Raw genomic sequence first — 21,083 nt, 5'->3', positions numbered from 1 at the left:
CGAATAGGGCCGTAAGAACTTAAGAAGGGACAAAATGAAAATGAAGATGAAGTTTTTCAGGATTGCTTAATGCACTCCTAACAGCCCGATTCGAAGAATGAGATACGATAAGGATAAGTTATCATTTATATGTCGTATAATTTACAAAAGCAGCTCGATTCGGGCAAGCAATGTCACTTTGACGTGAGAAATATCGTAGATAAATCTTATCTGAAATCGAAATAAACATCCATTTTGACATGTCGTTTAGTTATTGATCTTTTAAAGATCTTTCCCAGATCTTAAACATGTCTTAATCATTCCTAGAATCGGGTCGTAAGTATATAACAGGTTTCAAATTTTAAACTGAAGAACGACTCTGGCTAACGCTAACGAGGCTAAATACGTACAAAAATACCTAGGTACTAAGAGAATGCCCGTACCGCCACACAAACCTTCAGCGTAGAAGACATGTTCCAAATTCAAACGTTCGATCACGGTGACGCGCGCAAAATGGCGTCGTCACGTTTGACAGTTGACAGGTAAATGAGCGCCGTTCAGTGACGACTCACAATGTGACTTGACGGACGGCTGGCGGGCTTGTGAGTTGCTTGAAAATATTCTGAGATTATGAAGACATGACAGGACGAGTCGCCGTCATGTCTTCTTTGAGAAGTGGCATTTCTAGGTAGGCTTATAATATTGAAATAATTCCAAATATGTTATGGCTTCTTTACACGATGCCCCAGCGCTGGACCAGCGAGATGTCCATGCGATGGTTATGGCTCCTCTAAACGATAGCCCAGCGGTGGACCAGCGACATGGCTATGCGACTGTTGAAAGTACGCACTATGAAATGGGTCATGTGTACATGCGTACGCACCATCGATTGCCCACTATCTTTGAAGTGTGGACGAAAAACCGATACCGTGGCTATCCCATCGCCATCCCGCTGCGCTATAAGTCGACACCACTACACACTGACCCATCTTAGTGGGACAGTATGAGGTCCCATCGTGTAGAGAAGCCATTATAGGCATTCCAAAATTGAAGCGCTTAGATCATGCAGTTGCTCTTTAATCGCGCGTTGGCAAGCTATAATTCCGCACTTGCTAACGAGCTCCCGCACAACGAAAGCGAAAGAGACAAGCTTATGTTCAACAACGAGTGTAACAAAGATGAATGATATGTGAAAATTAATTAACAGAAACAGATTCATTCGTAGATAATTAAATATACCTATATGGAAGTATATTTTGTGTACCTTATGTATGAATATGAGTATAACCTATCAATAGTTATATAATACTTATCATTGTAGCTTTAAAACTTGGTGACTAGTAAGAACCTACCATGACATTTAATTGTCACTTAAGTTACGTAGCCATAGGTAGGGATGCTGAATTTCAACTTAATTGGACATATCAAGTTTGAAGATTTGATTTGCGGCCGTCATTGCATTATTGACACTGACATTATCCATTATAGCACATTAGGTCTAGATACGATATGGATCGGATATGTCAGTATCAAAAGTGACGATTCTTCAAACAAAAACGTCACTTTTGACACTGACATATCCGATCCATATCGTGTCTAGACCTAATATTTGAAGTATCTTAAAGTTCGCATCGGGTCGTTAAGGTGTTAAATGTCTGAATTAATGACGCACTTTTAAACACGTCAGTACCTATTAAAAGTGACGTTTCGTTACACCAAAACGTCACTTTTGACACTGAAATATCCGATCCATATCGTGTCTAGACCTAATATTTGAAGTATCTTAAAGTTCGCATCGGGTCGTTAAGGTGAGTTAATAAATGTCTGAATTAATGACGCACTTTTAAACACGTCAGTACCTATCAAAAGTGACGTTTCGTCAAACAAAAACGTCACTTTTGACACTAACATATCCGATCCATATCGTGTCTAGACCTAATATTTGAAGTATCTTAAAGTTCGCATCAGGTCGTTAAGGTGAGTTAATAAATGTCTGAATTAATGACGCACTTTAAACACGTCAGTACCTATCAAAAGTGACGTTTCGTCAAACAAAAACGTCACTATTGACACTGACATATCCGATCCATATCGTGTCTAGACCTAATATTTGAAGTATCTTAAAGTTCGCATCGGGTCGTTAAGGTAAGTTAATAAATGTCTGAATTAATGACGCACTTTCAAACACTGTTGTTGAGGTCGAATCTGATTTCACAATTTGTTATGGTTTCGATCTTGTTTGATATGACTTTAATGATCAGTTTCGTAATTGATGCGCATTTAGCTTGCACCAATCAGCATGAGCGATCTTCAAGATCAAAACCAGATCAAAAACCTTAACATATTGTTTAATCGGAATCAGCTTCCTTATTTCAAATTATAAGTAATAATAATTATAAATGATTAATGAGCAAAACTCAATTAAAGTTAACGCAAATGCCCTTCACAGACTCACGGCCATTGATATTGAAAATAAGATATGTTCCGAAGAACTTGTAGATACCTCCGTACTTACAAACCTAGTCCTTAACAAAAGGCAAAAGGCTACGGACACGAGAGCCTAGCGGAGCGGGCGACCGGCGCGGCAGCCCGGCCGCACTGTGGAACGACGCCATACTTGTTGTTGGACATGAGAATTTTCTGTTTTTGAATGATAACCTTTTACGATGTTTTTGTTGATGATGTATAAGCGCTGGTGGCCTAGCGGTAAGAGCATGCAACTTGCAATCCGGAGGTCGCGGGTTCAAACCCCAGCTCGTACCAATGAGTTTTTCGGAACTTATGTGCGAAATATCATTTGATATTTACCAGTTGCTTTTCGGTGAAGGAAAACATCGTGAGGAAACTGGACTAATCCCAATAAGGCCTAGTTTACCCCCTTGGGTGAAAGGTCAGATAGCAGTCGCTTTCGTAAAAACGAGTGCCTACGCCAATTCTCGGGACTAATGCGAGCGGACCCCAGGCTCCCATGAACCGTGCCAAACGCCGGGACAACGCGAGGAAGAAGAGGAGAACTTTTTATGATGTTTTAAAAAAATTTTTTTGGAGAGCTACTCTTAAACAGATTCCCGAGATCCTTGCTAAATTTCATAGAACACGCTGTGGGGCGGCGAGCAGTCTTAATTATTGATATATAAGTACTTTAAGCATGCATTTAACAGGCAGGCTGCAAGTGGGCACTTAGTGCGTATGCACTTTTGCAGCTTGCTGTACGTTTAAAGTTTTGTTTTGAAATGTTAACTTAAATGCTACTTCTGACAGTCGTTAATAGTATTAACTTCTGTACATCTCCGTACCCCTGGACGAAAAGAATAAAGGTTTTTTTATACTACTTCAGTGGCAAACAAGCATACGGCCCGTCTGATGGTAAACAGCCCAGTAGCCTATGTACACCTGCATCTCCAGAGGAGTTACATGCGCATGTTGCCGACCCTAACTCTCCGCACCCTCGTTGAGCTCTGGCAACCTTACTCACCGGCAGGAATACAACACTATGTTGAGTAGGGTCTAGTGTAATTTGGCTGCGGTTTTCTGCGGTGTTGGAGGTACTTCCCCAGTTGGGCTCTGCTCTAGATCTGGAATGACATCCGCTGTACTGTGCCCTACCGCACAAAGCGAGAAGACATTCACAATGCCCATACCTATCTCTCTTTTGGACGTAGTTTTAGGACGTACCCGGGTACCGTAAAAACGGTTGCGAAAACGCTATTGTTGATTTGATAGGTAGAGAATGCAATCTCGATCTCACAATTTCGAGATCTTATGAAATGTCGCACGAACTAACGAACTAACTAGTAACCAGAGTAAGTACAGTTTTTGTTGTATCTTGTGTCTAGCCGCTTGCCGCTCCCGCTCCTCTCATGAGTGCATCTTCTCCCTAACCCTGAACCAATGAACTCAAGGACCTCGAGGTTAGCCTTACTGTACAAATCGATCGTGTACCTAAGTAACTAACAGCTAGTATAAGTAAAGTTTTTCTCGTTGTACCTAACTTAACGCGTATTACCGCTCCCGCTCCTCCCATGAGTGTGACCCCTCCCTAACCCTGAACCAATGACCTCAAGGTTAGCCTAACTGTACAAAGCGATCGTGTACCTAACTAATAGCCAGTGTAAGTACAGTTTTTGTGGCCGTAACGGATAGCTCGGGTCATTGTATCGGTGTTCGATCGCCATTTGTTTTGATGGTTTTGAGGTTAGGAATGTTAGGATTAAATTTTCGATTGTTTTACAGGTACCTACATTTAGTAAGGAAGTTAGCTTAAGTGATTATTGGGGTTTTTCGGCTGCTGTTCATAGATTTTCGAGCATTCAATCAATAGGTATATAAGGTAGTTTCCTATCTAGTGTTCCGATATTTCAAGGTAAAATATAGTTTTTAAACAACAAATAATGAATCAATTGTTTATTTGGCAAAATATTCAACTATTCAAAGTATGTACATAAATATTTCAAATGTCACCAACCTTACACGAAGACGTCTCGTTCCGAAGTGTGTCAACTGTCAACCGTGACCGACCGGTTGACGTAGCCATTGGTTCACTATGACGTTAGCTAGCAAAGTGTTGCCAGTGCAATATTAATAGTCACGTTACAGTCGGCCATCCTTCAGGAACGAGCCTCTTCGTTCTAGATTTTATTCTAATTCGATTTTACAAGTACGCTACAATCACAATATTCGCAATTCATCTAAAAATCAGAATCTAATAATTCATCTAAGAAAACATAACGGAATTCATGTCTCAATTGAATATCATATATAATTTCACACTAATCTATTTGATTTATGAATATCACTCCAATTATAGTCATGAAGTAAGAAAGTTGTTCCCCACAACTGCCTCACTGTCATGACTGCGATGTTTGGAACCACTCCTGGGCGGTGAGTTCATACACCAATCATACCCGATTCCAGACACCCTCCCTGAGTGTGGAAGTTACTTCCTTCACAACCACACAATCAATTATGGATATGATTGAGCCACTCCTGGGCGGCGAGTTCATACGCCAATCCTGCCCGACTCAATCATTCCTCTCTATAATCAAGTCACAAATGTTGGCAGTTTGAGCCACTCCTGGGCGGCGAGTTCGTACGCCAATCATGCCCGACTCAAACATTACTTATTATCCTTTGGTTTTACAAATATCACCTTATTATTAAGTATAAATATTACAAGACTCAATCAATAGACATTTGTGGAATTTGAGCCAATCCTGGGCGACAAGTTCATATGCCTATCCTGCCCGACTCAAATAACACTCATTCAAAAATGACTTTCACGATTCAATTAAATTTAAAGGTCGATACGTTACATTTTATCAATTAGTGCATCATATCAATCACAGTTCTATAATTGTCAAGTCCGTATATTTTGCGACAGTGAAGATGGTAAGAATTCATTTCAAATTTGAAAATTTAGATTTAAATAAAAAAAATACTTTTTATCTAATGAACAGAAGAATCACTCGTTATCGCTCCCATCATCCTCACTATCTTCACTTGAAGAGCAAGCAGCGGTATTAAAGCTAAGCCAAGGGAATATTTTATCAATTGCGACAACTGTCTCATACCTAGCTCCCTTTTTAGGGTTCCGTAGCCAAATGGCAAAAAACGGAACCCTTATAGATTCGTCATGTCCGTCTGTCTGTCCGATTCTGTCACAGCCACTTTTTTTCCGAAACTATAAAAGCTATACTGTTCAAACTTGGTAAGTAGATGTATTCTATGAACCGCATTATGATGTTTACACAAAAATAGAAAAAAACAATAAATTTTGGGGGTTCCCCATACTTAGAACTGAAACTCAAAAAAATATTGAGGTTTCTAATATCATTTTTTTCTAAACTGAAGAGTTTGCGCGAGAGACACTTCCAAAGTGGTAAAAAGTGTGTCCCCCCCCCCGTAACTTCTAAAATAACAGAATGAAAAATCTAAAAAATATATATGATTTTTTTTTTTAATACGTCATAAAAATTAAAATTTTTTTTTTTTTTTCATCAAACCCATACGTTTGGGGTATCTAGGGATAGGTCTTCAAAAATCATATTTAGGTTTCTAATATCATTTTTTTACTAAACTGAATAGTTTGCGCGAGAGACACTTCCAAAGTGAAAAAATGTGTGATTGAATATATGATATATTTTGTTTACTCCAATTATATATATTAAATTATGATAAAATATTGATTCTTTACAATTTCATTCAATCTTATGCAATTTCCTTTATCTTCTGGTACATGCTACTCTACGTGTAGCCAATTCTTTATTTGATCCAAGTAACTTTTCTTAGGGAGTCCCTTTCCGCGATGGTTTTCAATCCTACACTCTATTATTTTTCGCATGAGATCGTCATGTCGTGTTTTGTTCCCTATAATTACTAGAATGGATTTCAACGTTACAAAGAATTCAATCAAAGAACAGTTACAAAAACATGTCCTTTCAAGGAGTTCCAATTCCCACCCCACATCCCATCATCGGGCTTTGGAAACTAATCAAATTTATAATTGCAATCGAAAATTTGCGCACTTCTGGATGGTTAAATATAATAAATGACCGATTTCAAACAAACCTTGTTGATAACAAACAAACTGATATAGACATTGTAACACTTTTTACTACCAAGTTCGATTTTATTGATGAAGTTATTTATTAACTTCAAATTATAAATTTAGGAATACCTATTACGCAAAAAACTAGAAAAATATGTCATTTAATTAACTTTAATATCCCTTTACCAAACCGGATCCGGTCCGGCCGGATCCGGTCGGATTATGGCCAAAATCTGGCCGGATTGAAAATCAATCCGGTTTGCAATCCCTACTCTCTCCGTGTAACTATGGCCAAGTAGGACGTTACATTTCATTAAATGGTCATCTACTATAAATACTTCTACATCCCTTTCTTTAATGCCCTGAACCTCTATATCAGCTAAAGCAAAACCCAATGGTAAGTATGGGACGTTGCCTAGGCCTGTCAGGTAAGGACCCGTAACTTCTTTCCAAGTATCTTACACCTATTTAAAACATTAATTTTTGCAAAGTAATACATCTCAAATGATTCCCCAGGGCGTACCCGTCGATTAAGCATATCAGTTAATAATTCAGCGTAATTTTCAGTGGCTGGAAATGATTCTCTTAATAATTCTTTCCACTCAGTCCATGTATGCTTAATTGAGGGTAGACCCTGATACCAGGTCTTCGCAAGTCCAGTAAGTTTTGGCAGGGCGTAGTGAATCGTTTGTTTATCGTTCCAATTATAAATTTCTGAGCATTCCTCGACTTTGTCGAGCCATACATTTACTGTCTGCTCTTTTGACATAGGGTCAAACTCAGGTATGACATTATTTAGACTCGAGCCAGAAAACGATTCGCTATGCCCAGTCTTTGATTTTAATAATTTTACAAACTCATCAAATAAACTTGATGTTGATTTATGCTTCTCATTTCTATTTCCATCAAAGTTAGGGCTGCGTTCCTTAGCAGGTGTTGTTAGACAACGATCACGAATATGACGGCGGTTTCGTGGCGAGTTTTTGCTACGGGCTTGGCCACGAGAGGCACGCATCGATGGTAAAGAACGCACTTCACGCTCGTCATTTATTCGTGAACGTTTACAACGTACCTCACTTTCAAGAATCCTGAGCTGTTCTCTTTTCCGTCTGAGCTCCCGCTCTCGCTCTCGCAGTGATTCAGTGCTGTCGACGCTCGAACTTCGGCGACGATTGCGACTGCGGCTAGGCCTCGTCCGCGAAGCGCGATCATCACGACGACTGCGACTGCGACTTGGCCTTGTCAGTGAGTTGCGGGGTCTGCGTAGGCTGCGGCTGCGGGTATGTCGCGCACGCGTACTCCGATCATCACAGCGACTGCGCCCACGGCTGCGTCGCGAACCTTCAGGCCGCTTCCTTTCAGTATCTTCGTCACTCATTTTCTGAAACTCGTAGGTTTTATGTGAGCTCTTGAAAATTGAAAATCCTTAACAATTAATTAACAGAGTGAAACACATAAAAGTTCCATTTTTCGGTCTGACATTAGATTAATTTTATGTCTGAATAAGATAATCAATCATGTATTATTATTGTTATGAATATGAGGGTAAGTCACAAAAACACGTTATTGTGAGGTTATCTATTCACCCCATAATATCATGACTATTTCCTTTAAAGCCATGTTTATCCAATCCACCTCTATTTATTTTTACGATTAATTGTACATAATGTATATAAATATATTCCTTCATTCTATTGTTAACTATATTTTTGTATTTTATCGATATTTGAAGTAATTAAAAAAAAAACGAACAACCGGTTTTCTTTAATCCATCTTCATCTGCTTCAAAATGTATTATTTTTACAATTATAAACACTAAATTCATATAATATTGTTAGTTCTTTAATATTTCACTTATATTTTTGCAATTAACTGACTGTTTAAAAAAAAAATTAAACAATGTCGGTAGGATTCCGATTTGAAATCCATATGCATCAGTTCACTAACGGATTATTTTTAAAATAAACGGTACTTAATATGTCTAAATATTAATATTCTTTCTGTTTTCACTCATATTTTTGGTATAGATAACACTTTTATTTATTTATTTGAATTCAATAACGTTCGAGCTAGTGGCGTGGTACGTACGAAAAGTTTTTTTTTTTCGCAACGATCCCTACTTCTGATATGTTCCGATATTTCAAGGTAAAATATAGTTTTTAAACAACAAATAATGAATCAATTGTTTATTTGGCAAAATATTCAACTATTCAAAGTATGTACATAAATATTTCAAATGTCACCAACCTTACACGAAGACGTCTCGTTCCGAAGTGTGTCAACTGTCAACCGTGACCGACCGGTTGACGTAGCCATTGGTTCACTATGACGTTAGCTAGCAAAGTGTTGCCAGTGCAATATTAATAGTCACGTTACACTAGGTAGGTACCTACATATTGTTTTTACCTCATAGGCGTGGCGTGAATCAATACTTGATCAATTTATTTACTAAATCATTATATCCGTATTACACAGCGTAAAAGTCATCGCACAAAAGGTGAACTTAATAAATCCCTTGATAAATCAGGGTAAATTCCTTGCTCAACAAATCTGAAGGCAATTAAGCCTGATTTCTCGTCTTTACATTTATAAGATTTACTTTCTTTACTGGGCCAGCTGGTAGAAATAGATATAGGTATAAATATCGTCTCCACTACCATCCGGGCAAAGTTGAGATCAAAAGTATAGATAGACACGCCAATGTACATACTATTTTGTGGTAGGTATCTATTGCAGTTAATTACTAACGGAACTTTAGTTTAATTTAATTTCAATTTATTTATTTAAAATACAACAATGGCCCATAATTAGGTAGTAACAATATACGTCAAGTATTAAAAAATATATTTAAGATACGTCAAATATTACGTCTAGATACGATATGGATCGGATATGTCAGTGTGAAAAGTGACGTTGCTTCAAACAAAAACGTCACTTTTGACACACACATCCGATCCATATCGTATCTAGACCTAATATTTGACGTAAGTATCTTCAAGTTCGAATCGGGCCATAAAAGTGTTATAACAGTAAAAACAATCCTGTAAAAGTAAATCTTACCTACTCTGGACCTGTTGTTACCTTAAATAAAATAAAAGTTTTTTATTAGGCAGGCACCTTGGAAAAAAAAGTTATTGACTCGTAATTCTAATGAAGTTATTTATAAACCCGTTACAACTCCAAATTAGTTATTAATCGTTTGTCCATATCTGTCATTTTGGATTATGTATAGAAAGGATAATGGGCTTAAAGTATTTGCAAAGTAGTTTTATGAATAAATGGGGAAAGTTTCTTATAATTTAAAAATATATAATCGGTACCTAGTTAGACATTATTAAATTACCTACCCGCTGAAATTCAGATGATATGATATCGATTTTAGGCAGGGTAAACCACCCAATGATTGGCTCTCTAAAGTAGTAAGTAAGCCCTTATGTTTATGGCAAATCAACCACTGCTGCCTTAAAATAAGGTTGAGAGGGCCAATCAATTTACGTGGACATACGTTTAGTTATTTTAGTTTACCCTAATTTTATTGTCATGCATGCTGGAATAAATTGTTAGTCACATTCTGAAACAAATGAAAACATCGACACATAATTTACAGATTGGAGCGACAGCTCACATCTTCAAGTTTATAAATAGACAACCCAAACAAATCAGTGTACGTCGCGGCAACCGCCCTTGAACTGAGCGCCAGAGCCTCCAGCGCGGGGGGCGTGCCCCGCGCGGCCAATCAGCGCCCCTTCACATTTTTCAGCCCCCGCCCCCCTCGCCGGACGCTGCCCAAAAACAAAAGGATCACAGTCGGCGAAACCTATCTCTTTCTTTGTGAGGCCGGCTAGCGGGCATCGATGAGAGGATAGATACAGTGTCGCGCGGGCGCGAATCGATAACCCCCTCCCGCCCGCCCCGGCGGGCTCGTACCCCCCTCCCCCGCGCCTTCGGCCATTTGCACGGATGTTTACTATTATTATTTTATTGAACGGACATCTTAAGTGGAAGCATATTTGCAAATGATAAGCCCCCGGGCGGAAGCTATTGTGGATGTGAGTGTACTTGCCCGCCCGCCTTGTTTCAAAATAAACATGATCAAACGCATTACTGAAATTTCGTTTTAATATACCTAGGGGTAATACCTCTGTTTATAATATAAACAGAATATTTTACACAATGCTAAAAATAATATTATAAATTTAATACTGTTTCATTTTATACAAATACGTGGTATATGAATACTTATTATCTAAGTATTTTTAAATCTTACACCGTTTTTGGTTTAAGCCTTAGTTTTGGTTAGAGCCTGTTTCACAACGTACAAGTTAATTCTTAAATAAGCTACTTGCCACTTATCTGACGAATAAAGCATTGCTGACATTTCAGCGTCGCATCAAATAGTATAGACTACCTAGGAAGAGAAGAAAACTACCCGGTGTACATTAAAAAAAAAGATATTAAAACTAATTTCTTTTTTTAATTAGGTATCCAAGACTTTGTGAAACAAGCCCTTAGATAATTATTTAAACAGATAAATATTTAGACATGATTAATTATGATAAATAGGCAAATACATAGTCGAAATGGTATAATTTGTAAAAGTAATGTGTAGGTAGGTAGGTACTTTACTTTTACCAGAGCCTAGTAAATATAAAATACCTACTGACAACCGCCATACCAGCTAATGCAGAGAAAATCGACAATGTTGACTGGTATAGAATGCCTTAAGGCATTAAGTCCGCCATTTGTACCTTCATGTATTGTGCAATAAAGATTAAGTAAATAAATAAATGTTGTAAATTAAATTATCATTTTTGCATTTTAGTTATTTTCGTACCTATGAAAACTGCCACCCTAACTACCACAGCTATTTATATTTCAAAACGTAAAAGGAATTCTTACGAAGACCTTAGAAAGGGTATATAAATGTTAAAACTAGATGGCATCTTTAAATAAAAATATGCGTGAAATGATTTTATTATGGTTTAGAATCTAAACTTTAGATAAGTAAGTACCTAATTTTGGGAACGCTTTTGCATACGTCAGCGGCCGTATTTTACGCTTACCTAAAGCCCGTCACAGACGGAGCGATAGCAATAGTATAGTAGGTAAACACCCCTGTGATGGGCTGACACCAGTAATGGGATGGTAAAGATAAATCCTGTAAAATAAATATTTACCATCAGTTTTTTAAACGCTGTCAACATTTTAACACAAACAAGAACAATATACCTGCTTGAGTTTAATTTTTCATTGATATTTGAAAATTAATGGCGCTATACATCCCATGACTGGAGCAAAAAAAATAGTATAGTTTTAATATGTATGTATGTAACAGTAGTAAGTAGCATAGTTTTAATATGTTTTCGACTCTTAAGATACCTTGCGATATAAGTATATATTTCGTCTCTCTCACAATGTAGGTGCTAGACAGACAGCGATACATATTTTGGTATCAGTGGCGTGTGTGGTGCTTAGTAATACTATTATATATCTGCCGTCATCTTTTGGTATCTAACGGTATATTAATATATATTATCTCTCCATCTGTGACGGGCCTAAATAGTAGTAGGTGTCAGATTTCATACAAGAACGTGGTGTATGAAGGTTTTCCATCTTGAATATGAATTACTAGTCTCTGCTTTTACTTTTAGTTTATTTTACTTTAGTATCTCGAATAAAAAATACCAACTTCGACAGGAAAACAGGTACCTACATAAATCGCAAATTTTGTAAATGCTTTCATAGATCAAGTTTTTTTTTGCGAACTGTAGAAATATAATCTCTATTTGCAAAATTATTAGAGGGTGCCACATATTTTCGGCACGTTCAATATACGTATCAAATATAGTAAACACCCCTATGATGGGACTGGCACCAATAATGGAATTGTAAACTCTGGCAACATTTTACCATAAACAAGAGCAATATAGCTGCTAAAGTATAATTTTTCAATGATATTTATTAGTTTGAAAATTAATGGCGTCATACAACCCATGATTGGAGCAAAAAACACAGTTTTTATTTGTCAATAATATTGAAACCAATTTTGCAAGCTTTGACTATTTACATATAAAACATAAAGGACGAATAGAAAATTCAACTTTTAACGCATAAAGCGGTGGAAATTTTACAGGTGTAGGTGAAATATCAAAAATACTCCAAATTTTCTCTTTAATGTCCCATGATTCGTCCATATTTATTGAGCAAGATGCGTAAAATGTAAGACAATTTCGTGCTTCGAATTTGACAGATAAACGAGATGGCGCTGTACAGCTCCATACATTTTGCGGTAACTATTTGTCAAAAGTTGCCGTTTGACAATTCAGTGACCGCAAAACATATGGCGCAGGGTACCTACAGCGCCATCTGTTTTGAATGTCAAACCAAGGAGCACGTTTTTGTCTTGGATTTTACCTGTATATCCATAAATTCTCTTTGATATTCACTGGGGAAATAAAGGTTTTTTTTATTCTATTTATTTATCTGAAAACACTTAAAATCTATTTTTCATTGTATAAACAGCGAGCGAAAACCGCGTACGGTTTATCAGAAATGCACAATAACCGAATGACGTCATTTAGATGTAGGTATTCTGGGCTATAACCGCGAAAATCGAAGTTCGCAAATTGCCGGAACCTTTCTGTCACTTTAATTATGTCTTCATTGGTGAAAGAGATTAAGATCCACACAATTTGCGAATTTCTGTTTTCGCGGTAGGCCCTCTGATGTCAGTGTAGGTACTTACGTACGATCAATTGGCCTGTATGTTTAACGGAAGCATCAAGTGTTCCTCATGTGCCTAAATGACTTTCAGATTTTAAACCTACACATGTCCCGTCGAAGCAATATTTTAAATTTTTGTTATAATTTTTTATGAATTGTTATGAGAGATGTAAGCATGGATTTTTTTGGATTGCAGTCTCCGGGCTCTGTTATTATCTTGTATATACTATCTGCTTACAACCCACATATAGGTATACAATACAATACAAATCAGAACTCAGAAAAAATGTAAATGGAAACACATACATGAAGATAGAGGTAAACAACAGGCGGCCTTATCACTACAGAGCGATCTCTTCCAGACAAACCTTTAGGTATGTGATGGAACCAAAAATCAATCGTAAGTGGCGCGCGTTTTGATCGATATTGACCACTTCATATAGGTATCATTATATCATAATTAGGAACGAAGGAAATGTGAACGTTCCTAAATTACCACTTGCAATTTTATATGCCTAATTACTACATAATGATTAAACGTTATCATTTTTTTAATTTGCAAATTGTTTATATCTGCCTACTACTACCCTGATAAACTAGAACACAAATGTTTTTCATTTATCATGTTCTGAAAAACGGCCATTGTTGTTCTAAAAAGTGTGCATAAAGAGATACGTTTCTCCCCTAGAGCATTTTTCTTTCGAAGTACGATTTTTTATTATTTTTACGATAAGCAATTAAAATTTGGTTTTAAATTGTTAGGTATACAATGTCCATTCTGATATTTTTTAATAAATTTTACCTATAAACATAAGTAGGCGATGAGTAGTAGTAGTAAGAGTTTTTTTTTATACTGCATGGTGGCAAACAAGCATGCGGCCCGCCTGATGGAAAGCTGTCTCCGTAGCCTATGTACGCCTGCAACTCCAGAGGAATTACATGCGCGTTGCCGACCCTAACACTACGCACCCTCGCACTCTTTCTTAATATTTGGCCAAATATTTTAGAAGCAAGGTTGACAATACTGAGTTTAATTATAAGTCAAATAACAAAAAAATGTAATAAGAACTTGTCGACTGCGCCTACAATTTTGTTTAAAAACGCTCAAATCAGAAAACTATTATTTTACATTATTGCAGCTAAATATACTCGTATCTACTTAATATCTATTATCTACAATTAGGTTAAGTAATAGTCCTCTAAACTCTAAAATACATCCAGATACCGTAGGGAACGACCAGAATTACAAAACCGATTTTACTAAATATGAAAAGGTTCTTGTGCTGGCAGTATTGTATGTACTAAAGTACTTACTTTAGTTTCCTACATTAGATATTCTTATTACTCTTATTAGGTACCTACTAGATTCGGGCGACTGTCAGCTGTACTTCGGTGGACGTCAGTGACAGGTGACATGCCAGCAACATTTTTCCGTTGGAAAAATGTGCGAGAAAAGTGCTGAACAGGTCTAATTTATAGAGGGCGGGTATTGCGCTAATAATTATTATTGCAATAATTTGCAGAAACGGAAACCGCAAGCGAACTGTGATGAATATGAATTAAGATGATTTAGATGTCACTTGGCCATTGTTTCCCCCATTTTTCTAACACCCGTCAAATGTTATATTCAAATTAAATACATACCCTTAGTCATAATACTTTTCAATCATTCCGGGCATACCTAATACACCACTTAGAACTCGAAAATTTGGCTCCTGGACCGATTCTAGAGAAGGTATTAATATGTATAAGTAGTGATTGCCTTTCAATTCAATTTCTTTATTGTTGTTTATATGGAATACAGATTTCTAAAATGGTTTTCCATTATAACCTGCCTTTAAGGCGTACACTATTTTTAAACTACATGAATTCTAAATTAAACTAAAATAATTAACCTACCTATAGTAATGTTGTAGACAGAGCCATCTGTGGCTACTGACTGAACTAATAGATAATATGCCTAGTAACCTGCATACAGAGCCACCTATCGTATTTCATCTGCACCACGGAAGCAGCACAGCCACATCATCTCTCAGTAGTTTTACCATCCGATACATAGATGGCGTTAAAAATCCATGATAGGTTCCCTGAAAAAAATTTGGTTGTAAAGCTACAAATTATGCAATTATATTACAATTATTTATTTAAAAAATGGAATAATATAATGAGAAGCATAATGTTTAACACCATATAACTCTACCTATTATTTACTGCGTAGTTGTCTACTTTACCGACCGAGCAACTTCCGGTTGGCGCTCGACGGAGCACGCAACGCAAACTCAGGTATACAGCTAACTTCATTTCATAGATGTTCGATTTCTTTCAACTACGTCGAGGCTTTGTGCATATTTGGGATTTCGCTATTCGGTAATTGTTGTTTTATTCGTTACTTTTCGTGTGATATTGAAACAATTAAGTCTTAGTTTAGTTTGAAACGAGTGAAGTGTTGAATTAAGTTCTGTGATCACATAGAAACAGTTTGGCGCGTTGTATTCTGTCAACATAGCTAATAAGTGTTCGCACGTAGTGGTATTCTATGCACGTGTAATTACAATACTGTTGTGATTTTCAGATACAGACATGGCTTTGAGCGTGGCACTACCTTTAGCTGGATTGGAGACGGACAATTTTTATTCATTCAGCTCGTTCGGGCACATTATCGACATAGCGGGTTTGTCTCAATCGCAGACGAGCCCGAGTCCGTCTGTCTCCAGCGAATCCAGTGGTATCGGTTCGCTGGGCTCTCTCAAGTCTGAGTCGGTGAACAGCGACTCCCTGCCTTCGAGCCCTCAGACTACCGAAAAGGTGAGCGAATCGGAAAAATTTGCAATATTTGTTTGCGTTCGTCCTGGCCTTGACCCCTCTATTTTCATAATATTCCGTAATGGCGAATGTCTATATTACGCTATCAATGTTGTGAACATTATTGACGCGTGATTATGGAGATATTTGTCACATGTTAACTAGTGATTGAACACATTCTTATCGGAATCGTTTAAGATGGACATTATAACGGGTTTCTATGCTATTATAGCGCTATACATATATGTATATACTGCCGACGTCTTTGTCGAAGCGGAACGCCATGTATGACGGCCCGTAATTAGCGCAAAACAAACACAAGTAATCTCTGTGTGCGATTAATTATTATTGAGTCCATACAGATTTTGGCGTATTATTCAAAGAATTTATTTGATTTAAAATGGTTTCAGAAGATATTCGAGCCCGTTGCGCAGCCTCAGCCTCGACCAAAAGAGAAAGAAATCGAGGAGATCAAAATAACCTATGGAGGCAGAGACATCCTGAACTTGATGCCTAACCTTACAGACCCGCGGTGGAACTACCGGGCTACGGTGCTGCCCCCTAACAACCCAGCATTGTTTTTCGCCAACCGTTCCCAGTACCACCGTCTGGGCCCATATGGAACCCGCACACAGTATGTAAATGACTCTTGCCGTCACTGCGGCTTTTCTTGGGTAGTAGCTGCCACAGATTGACGTGTCGGTGCAGCATAAACTGAACAAACGAGGAGTGGGTATGACCAGGACACATCAGGGTGCATAACAACTTCTCTTTTCAATGTCACTTAGTGGTGCTTATCATCAACTATCTATAAGCCTATGACTCCAGTTTGAAAATGTTTTATTTTATCTCTAGTGACAACCTTCCGTTTTTTATAAAAATGGCAGGGAATTGGGGTACCTTTCTTATGATGTTTTTTGTTGTTGGTACTAAAATGCTTATATGAATTTGTTTATAAAAAACTGGAGTCAAGGCTTGGTGGCATCTTCCTATTTAGTGTGTGATGAAAGGCCCTGATGTGGCCTGGTCCTACGGATGACTGTGGAATATGTATATGGCTATCGTCTCGCGCATTCCTAGAGTTACATTTTAATCGTGACTTAATACTGTGATCTTAATTTAAACAAAGACAATTTTTGTCAATTCTTAGAATGTTTTGCGTGACGATGCTCAACTGTTTGTTTTTGTTTTTAACTTATTTGTGTGATAAATTTAAAGATAGGGTTAATTAATACTATGAAATGAACTTGCAATGCCATAAGATTTTGCACACTTGTTCCAACTTAGCATTTCTAGATCCCACTAATTATTTAAAAAAAGAAAGGTATTGAAAAAGTAACAAACACATCAACTTAACAATAATTTTAAAGACTGTTGAAGATTCAAAATAATATATTATGCTACACTTAGTTCCTCTTAGAAATGTTAATAATATGTTATCCAAAGAATCTATTTGTTTAATGAGCATATAATATTAACTATAAATTGTTGGTTACGCAACTTACTTTGATAAGTATGAAACCCTGTGAGACTGGACATAGCCAGCCTCTACTCTTAAAGCAATATTTAAATTATGGACATATACTTATATTATTATGAGGTACTACTTCCCACCATTACACATAATAGTTATTATTTAAATATTGTTTTATAATAATCTTTAGTCTAGAAGTAATTTAGATATATTCCACAGTCATTTATTTTTAGGGTCGTTGTCGTTACTAACCAAAAGGCTGCTTCTCGGATGTTATTTAAAGTAACGATTTTGACAAGATAGGCACGAATTTAAAAGCCAAGCTGTAGGTTAACTTAAGATTTAATATGACGATTGTTGGATTTACCGTCCGAGCATAACATAATAATAGTGATGACATATTATCTAGAAGATACGATCTTGACACATGCCCTAATATATTCCTATCTACCGAACGAGAATAGAAAGCTCGAACAACTCATTTCATGTAACTAATCACCCACGGATCACAGTCAAAGTGGGTTTATCAGTGCATATCATCACAAATTAATGCAGTGATTAGATATTCTAAGGTATTAGTAGTTGTTACAGACCGTTTTAAAACGTTTGAGTCATTCATACGCCCAGATGCTGGGCTTCTAGTGAAATTATAGTAAGTGTGTTAACAGACTGGCAATATCTCTATGTATGTGCATATATAAATGTAATATTCGTGGTCTCTTAATTTAGTCAAGATATTTAATAGTGTGAGTCTCTTCAATTACATGTAAGTAAAACATACTAATTATAATGGATAATTATGATGCTGTCCTTTTGTGCAACTTTAGTTCTGCTATGTTGTGATCAGCTTTAAATTGGAACTGGAGTATTTGTACACAATAATGTTGACATATTTCCCACAAAGTTATTTTTATAAAAAAAAATGTTGATATGAGACAATACAGTATGTAGTATTCAAAATTTAATTTATATTTCTATGGATATCGCTTAATGGGTTTGGCTAATATTTTGGAAGGGACCAACATCCATATATTTAATTCATTGTTATTACTTTACAGTAGCCAAATATATTCCCAAATCTGCACCTTTATCATCATAAAGATACATTTCATTGCATTTTATCAGTTGATTTATCTAGTTGAGTCATCACGCAAATTAGTCTGTTACTATGTAATAATTTTCTGGGCTATGAACACATATAACTTAAAAGAGTAGGAAAAAGTTGTACAAAAATTGTATTTATGTATTTATGATTCAGTGAGTCATGACTGAACATATAGCATGGATCTCAGAATGCAGCTAACAGTGATATATTCGTATGCCTCTGTTCGGGACTCCCGAGTCGCGCAGGCTTGGAGGCCCAGCGCCTAGTGTGCTATATACAGTCACACATACTCACAAAATGGTTGTTATCAAATTATTATTTAAATCAAATGTTGCATTCATATTATTTTTAGTTTAGAAATGACAAAGCTGTAATCGAATGTAGTTCAAAGGAAAGTATTGGAGTGATACGCACAGTTGTAAGACTAGCTCTTGTTGTGAATATCTCCATACGTTAATTTTAGTGGTGTATTCCCGCAGCCCTACCAAACCGAGTGAGGCCGAGGTGCGATGCAATAAGTGCATTCCAGTTTTGTTTTAAGTTGTCAGACGAGGGTAGTTGTTAATGTTTGTTTAGTCCACATGCCAAAACATTGGTCGTTGTGCTATTTATTGAACGCAATCTAAAATATCAATTGAACCTTCCATTTCTATGTGTCTTCAAAGTGATTTTAGAACCTATTAATCATTTCAATTGTATGCATTTTATTTTGTTTAGTCAAATCATATACACAATATTATACATAATATTATTGCGTTGTATTCTATCTATTGTTCATTAATATTATGACAAATATTTTTTTCTCATTGAACTGTAGTCAAATGGCAGTATTTTTGTATTGAAAATTGTATAAGGATGAAAGGGTTTTTTGCCTAGGCCTCGCGACCGCCGCGCTGGACCCTCGCGTCCGGCCGCAGCCCGCGGTCCGTGCCCAGTGTGTATTACGTATATCTGATAAGCATTATGTAGGTTTAGCGAAATAGATTAACTCGGAGGCAAACTCCCATGTACCAAATCTTATTGGTTCAATGTTGTTCTCGTATTGTGGTGATATAGTGCGTCGCGCGCGGCGCAGAGCTCAATATTTTTAGTAACCCTAAAGAAAATTAATACCTCTTTTGAAAAGAATATAATATTTATTATATAGTATATCCAATCTATTATCACATATGTATTTCCCTGTTTATTTTGATGTGATATCATAAATGACTGATCTGAATTTAGTTTTTAAGTTGGTTATTGAATTATTGATATGCAGTGCTATTTCGAGAGTGTAATTAAGATGTAATATTGAAAGTGCCAATGCTCGTAATTTAATCTTTGTGACTGTCTGTTTATGTAGCCGTGTAGGGCGGCCCTCCCGCCCGGGGCCCGCCACTTCAGTATGTAAGCGATCTTCCTCCGTATTACATAAGTCAACGATGTTACTGTTAATCAACCACGTAACGTGCACAATCTCAGTAATGCTTGCAATATTATATATAACATATTTAATTCCTCACTTATAATTTAATCCAGCGTAATGTTAAGAGTACAATATGAGATGATGTTATATCATTCTAGTATCAAAATTAGCCGAAGATGTTAATATTATTAGTTAGGTAAATTTTAACATAGCTTCTTATAATTGGGATGTTTTAGTATTTAGTGACGTATAATTACAGCGTAGTGGCAAGCAAGTTGTCTCGTGCGTGAAGTGAAATAATGTTAGTGGCAATAATACTCTATGTAAGTTCCCTGCCAAGAAACACAGTCATGTCTGCGGCGCTGCGGCCTGCGCGGGCACTGCGGGGCCGCATTATCCCAAGAGGCTATGTTGTCGACTGCCTTTAGGCCTAGCATGGCTCCACCTAATGATTTACCTACAAAGAGGCCTCTGTTTGCCCTAAATGCGACCCTGGCAGGCCCGCGCAGCCACACCCACCGTGGGTTGACCTGCGCGCATTCACAACTGAACGATAATAGACACTAGGCGTTTATTTGTTGTAATTATAATAATAGCCGTAGGTATTTTATCGTACTTAATAATTATTCTTGCGATGCCTTAATTCTGGTTGTCAATTAGACATGTCTCTGCCTAGAGTGTTATCATTGTTTTTATTTATTTTAGTTTTTTGCTGTTCCGGCTTCCTCCGTGAACTTCCAGTCCAGGCTGTTCTTTTTAAATGATTTTGAAGTCGATTTATTTTTACCTAAGTGTTCTTATTAAATGTTACCAAAATGTTTTTAATAAAATATTTTTATATGTACATCGTTGTTTGTTGTCAGCTCCTTATCCTTGTAATTTTATCCCGAAATTTAATATAATTTATAATAATGAAAACAAAAAATCCTGTACTACGATATAAAAGGGTACAGTCAAGTGTAAAAATATGGGTGTACACATCTTACTCAAAAATATGTCCCATAGCATCTTATTCCAGTGTAATAAGAGCGTAGTACCATATTTATGA

General features: G+C 36.8%; 2 protein-coding genes across 2 annotated transcripts in view; one reads left to right on the top strand and one right to left on the bottom strand.

Moving 5' to 3' along the window:
• The window catches only part of LOC133517631 (uncharacterized), a 394,272-nt gene that overhangs the window by 310,569 nt on the left and 62,620 nt on the right, over positions 1-21,083 (bottom strand). The gene's annotated exons all lie outside the window — the stretch shown is intronic.
• LOC133517619 (uncharacterized) lies at positions 15,498-20,879 on the top strand. Its single transcript, XM_061850965.1, has 3 exons — positions 15,498-15,616; positions 15,822-16,054; positions 16,462-20,879. The coding sequence occupies exons 2-3, from the start codon at positions 15,830-15,832 to the stop codon at positions 16,744-16,746; spliced, it is 510 nt and encodes a 169-aa protein (XP_061706949.1). The 5' UTR covers positions 15,498-15,616; positions 15,822-15,829; the 3' UTR covers positions 16,747-20,879.

The sequence above is a fragment of the Cydia pomonella genome, chromosome 5 (assembly GCF_033807575.1).
Source record: "Cydia pomonella isolate Wapato2018A chromosome 5, ilCydPomo1, whole genome shotgun sequence".
Lineage (NCBI taxonomy): Eukaryota > Metazoa > Arthropoda > Insecta > Lepidoptera > Tortricidae > Cydia > Cydia pomonella.
This window is presented reverse-complemented; position numbering and strand designations above follow the sequence as displayed.

Bases quoted from the DNA above. Each gene is read 5' to 3' on its own strand.
- LOC133517619 (XM_061850965.1), top strand. From the start codon at position 15,830: ATGGCTTTGAGCGTGGCACTACCTTTAGCTGGATTGGAGACGGACAAT. The intron at 16,055-16,461 runs GTGAGCGAATCG...AAATGGTTTCAG, and splicing joins GCCCTCAGACTACCGAAAAG to AAGATATTCGAGCCCGTTGC.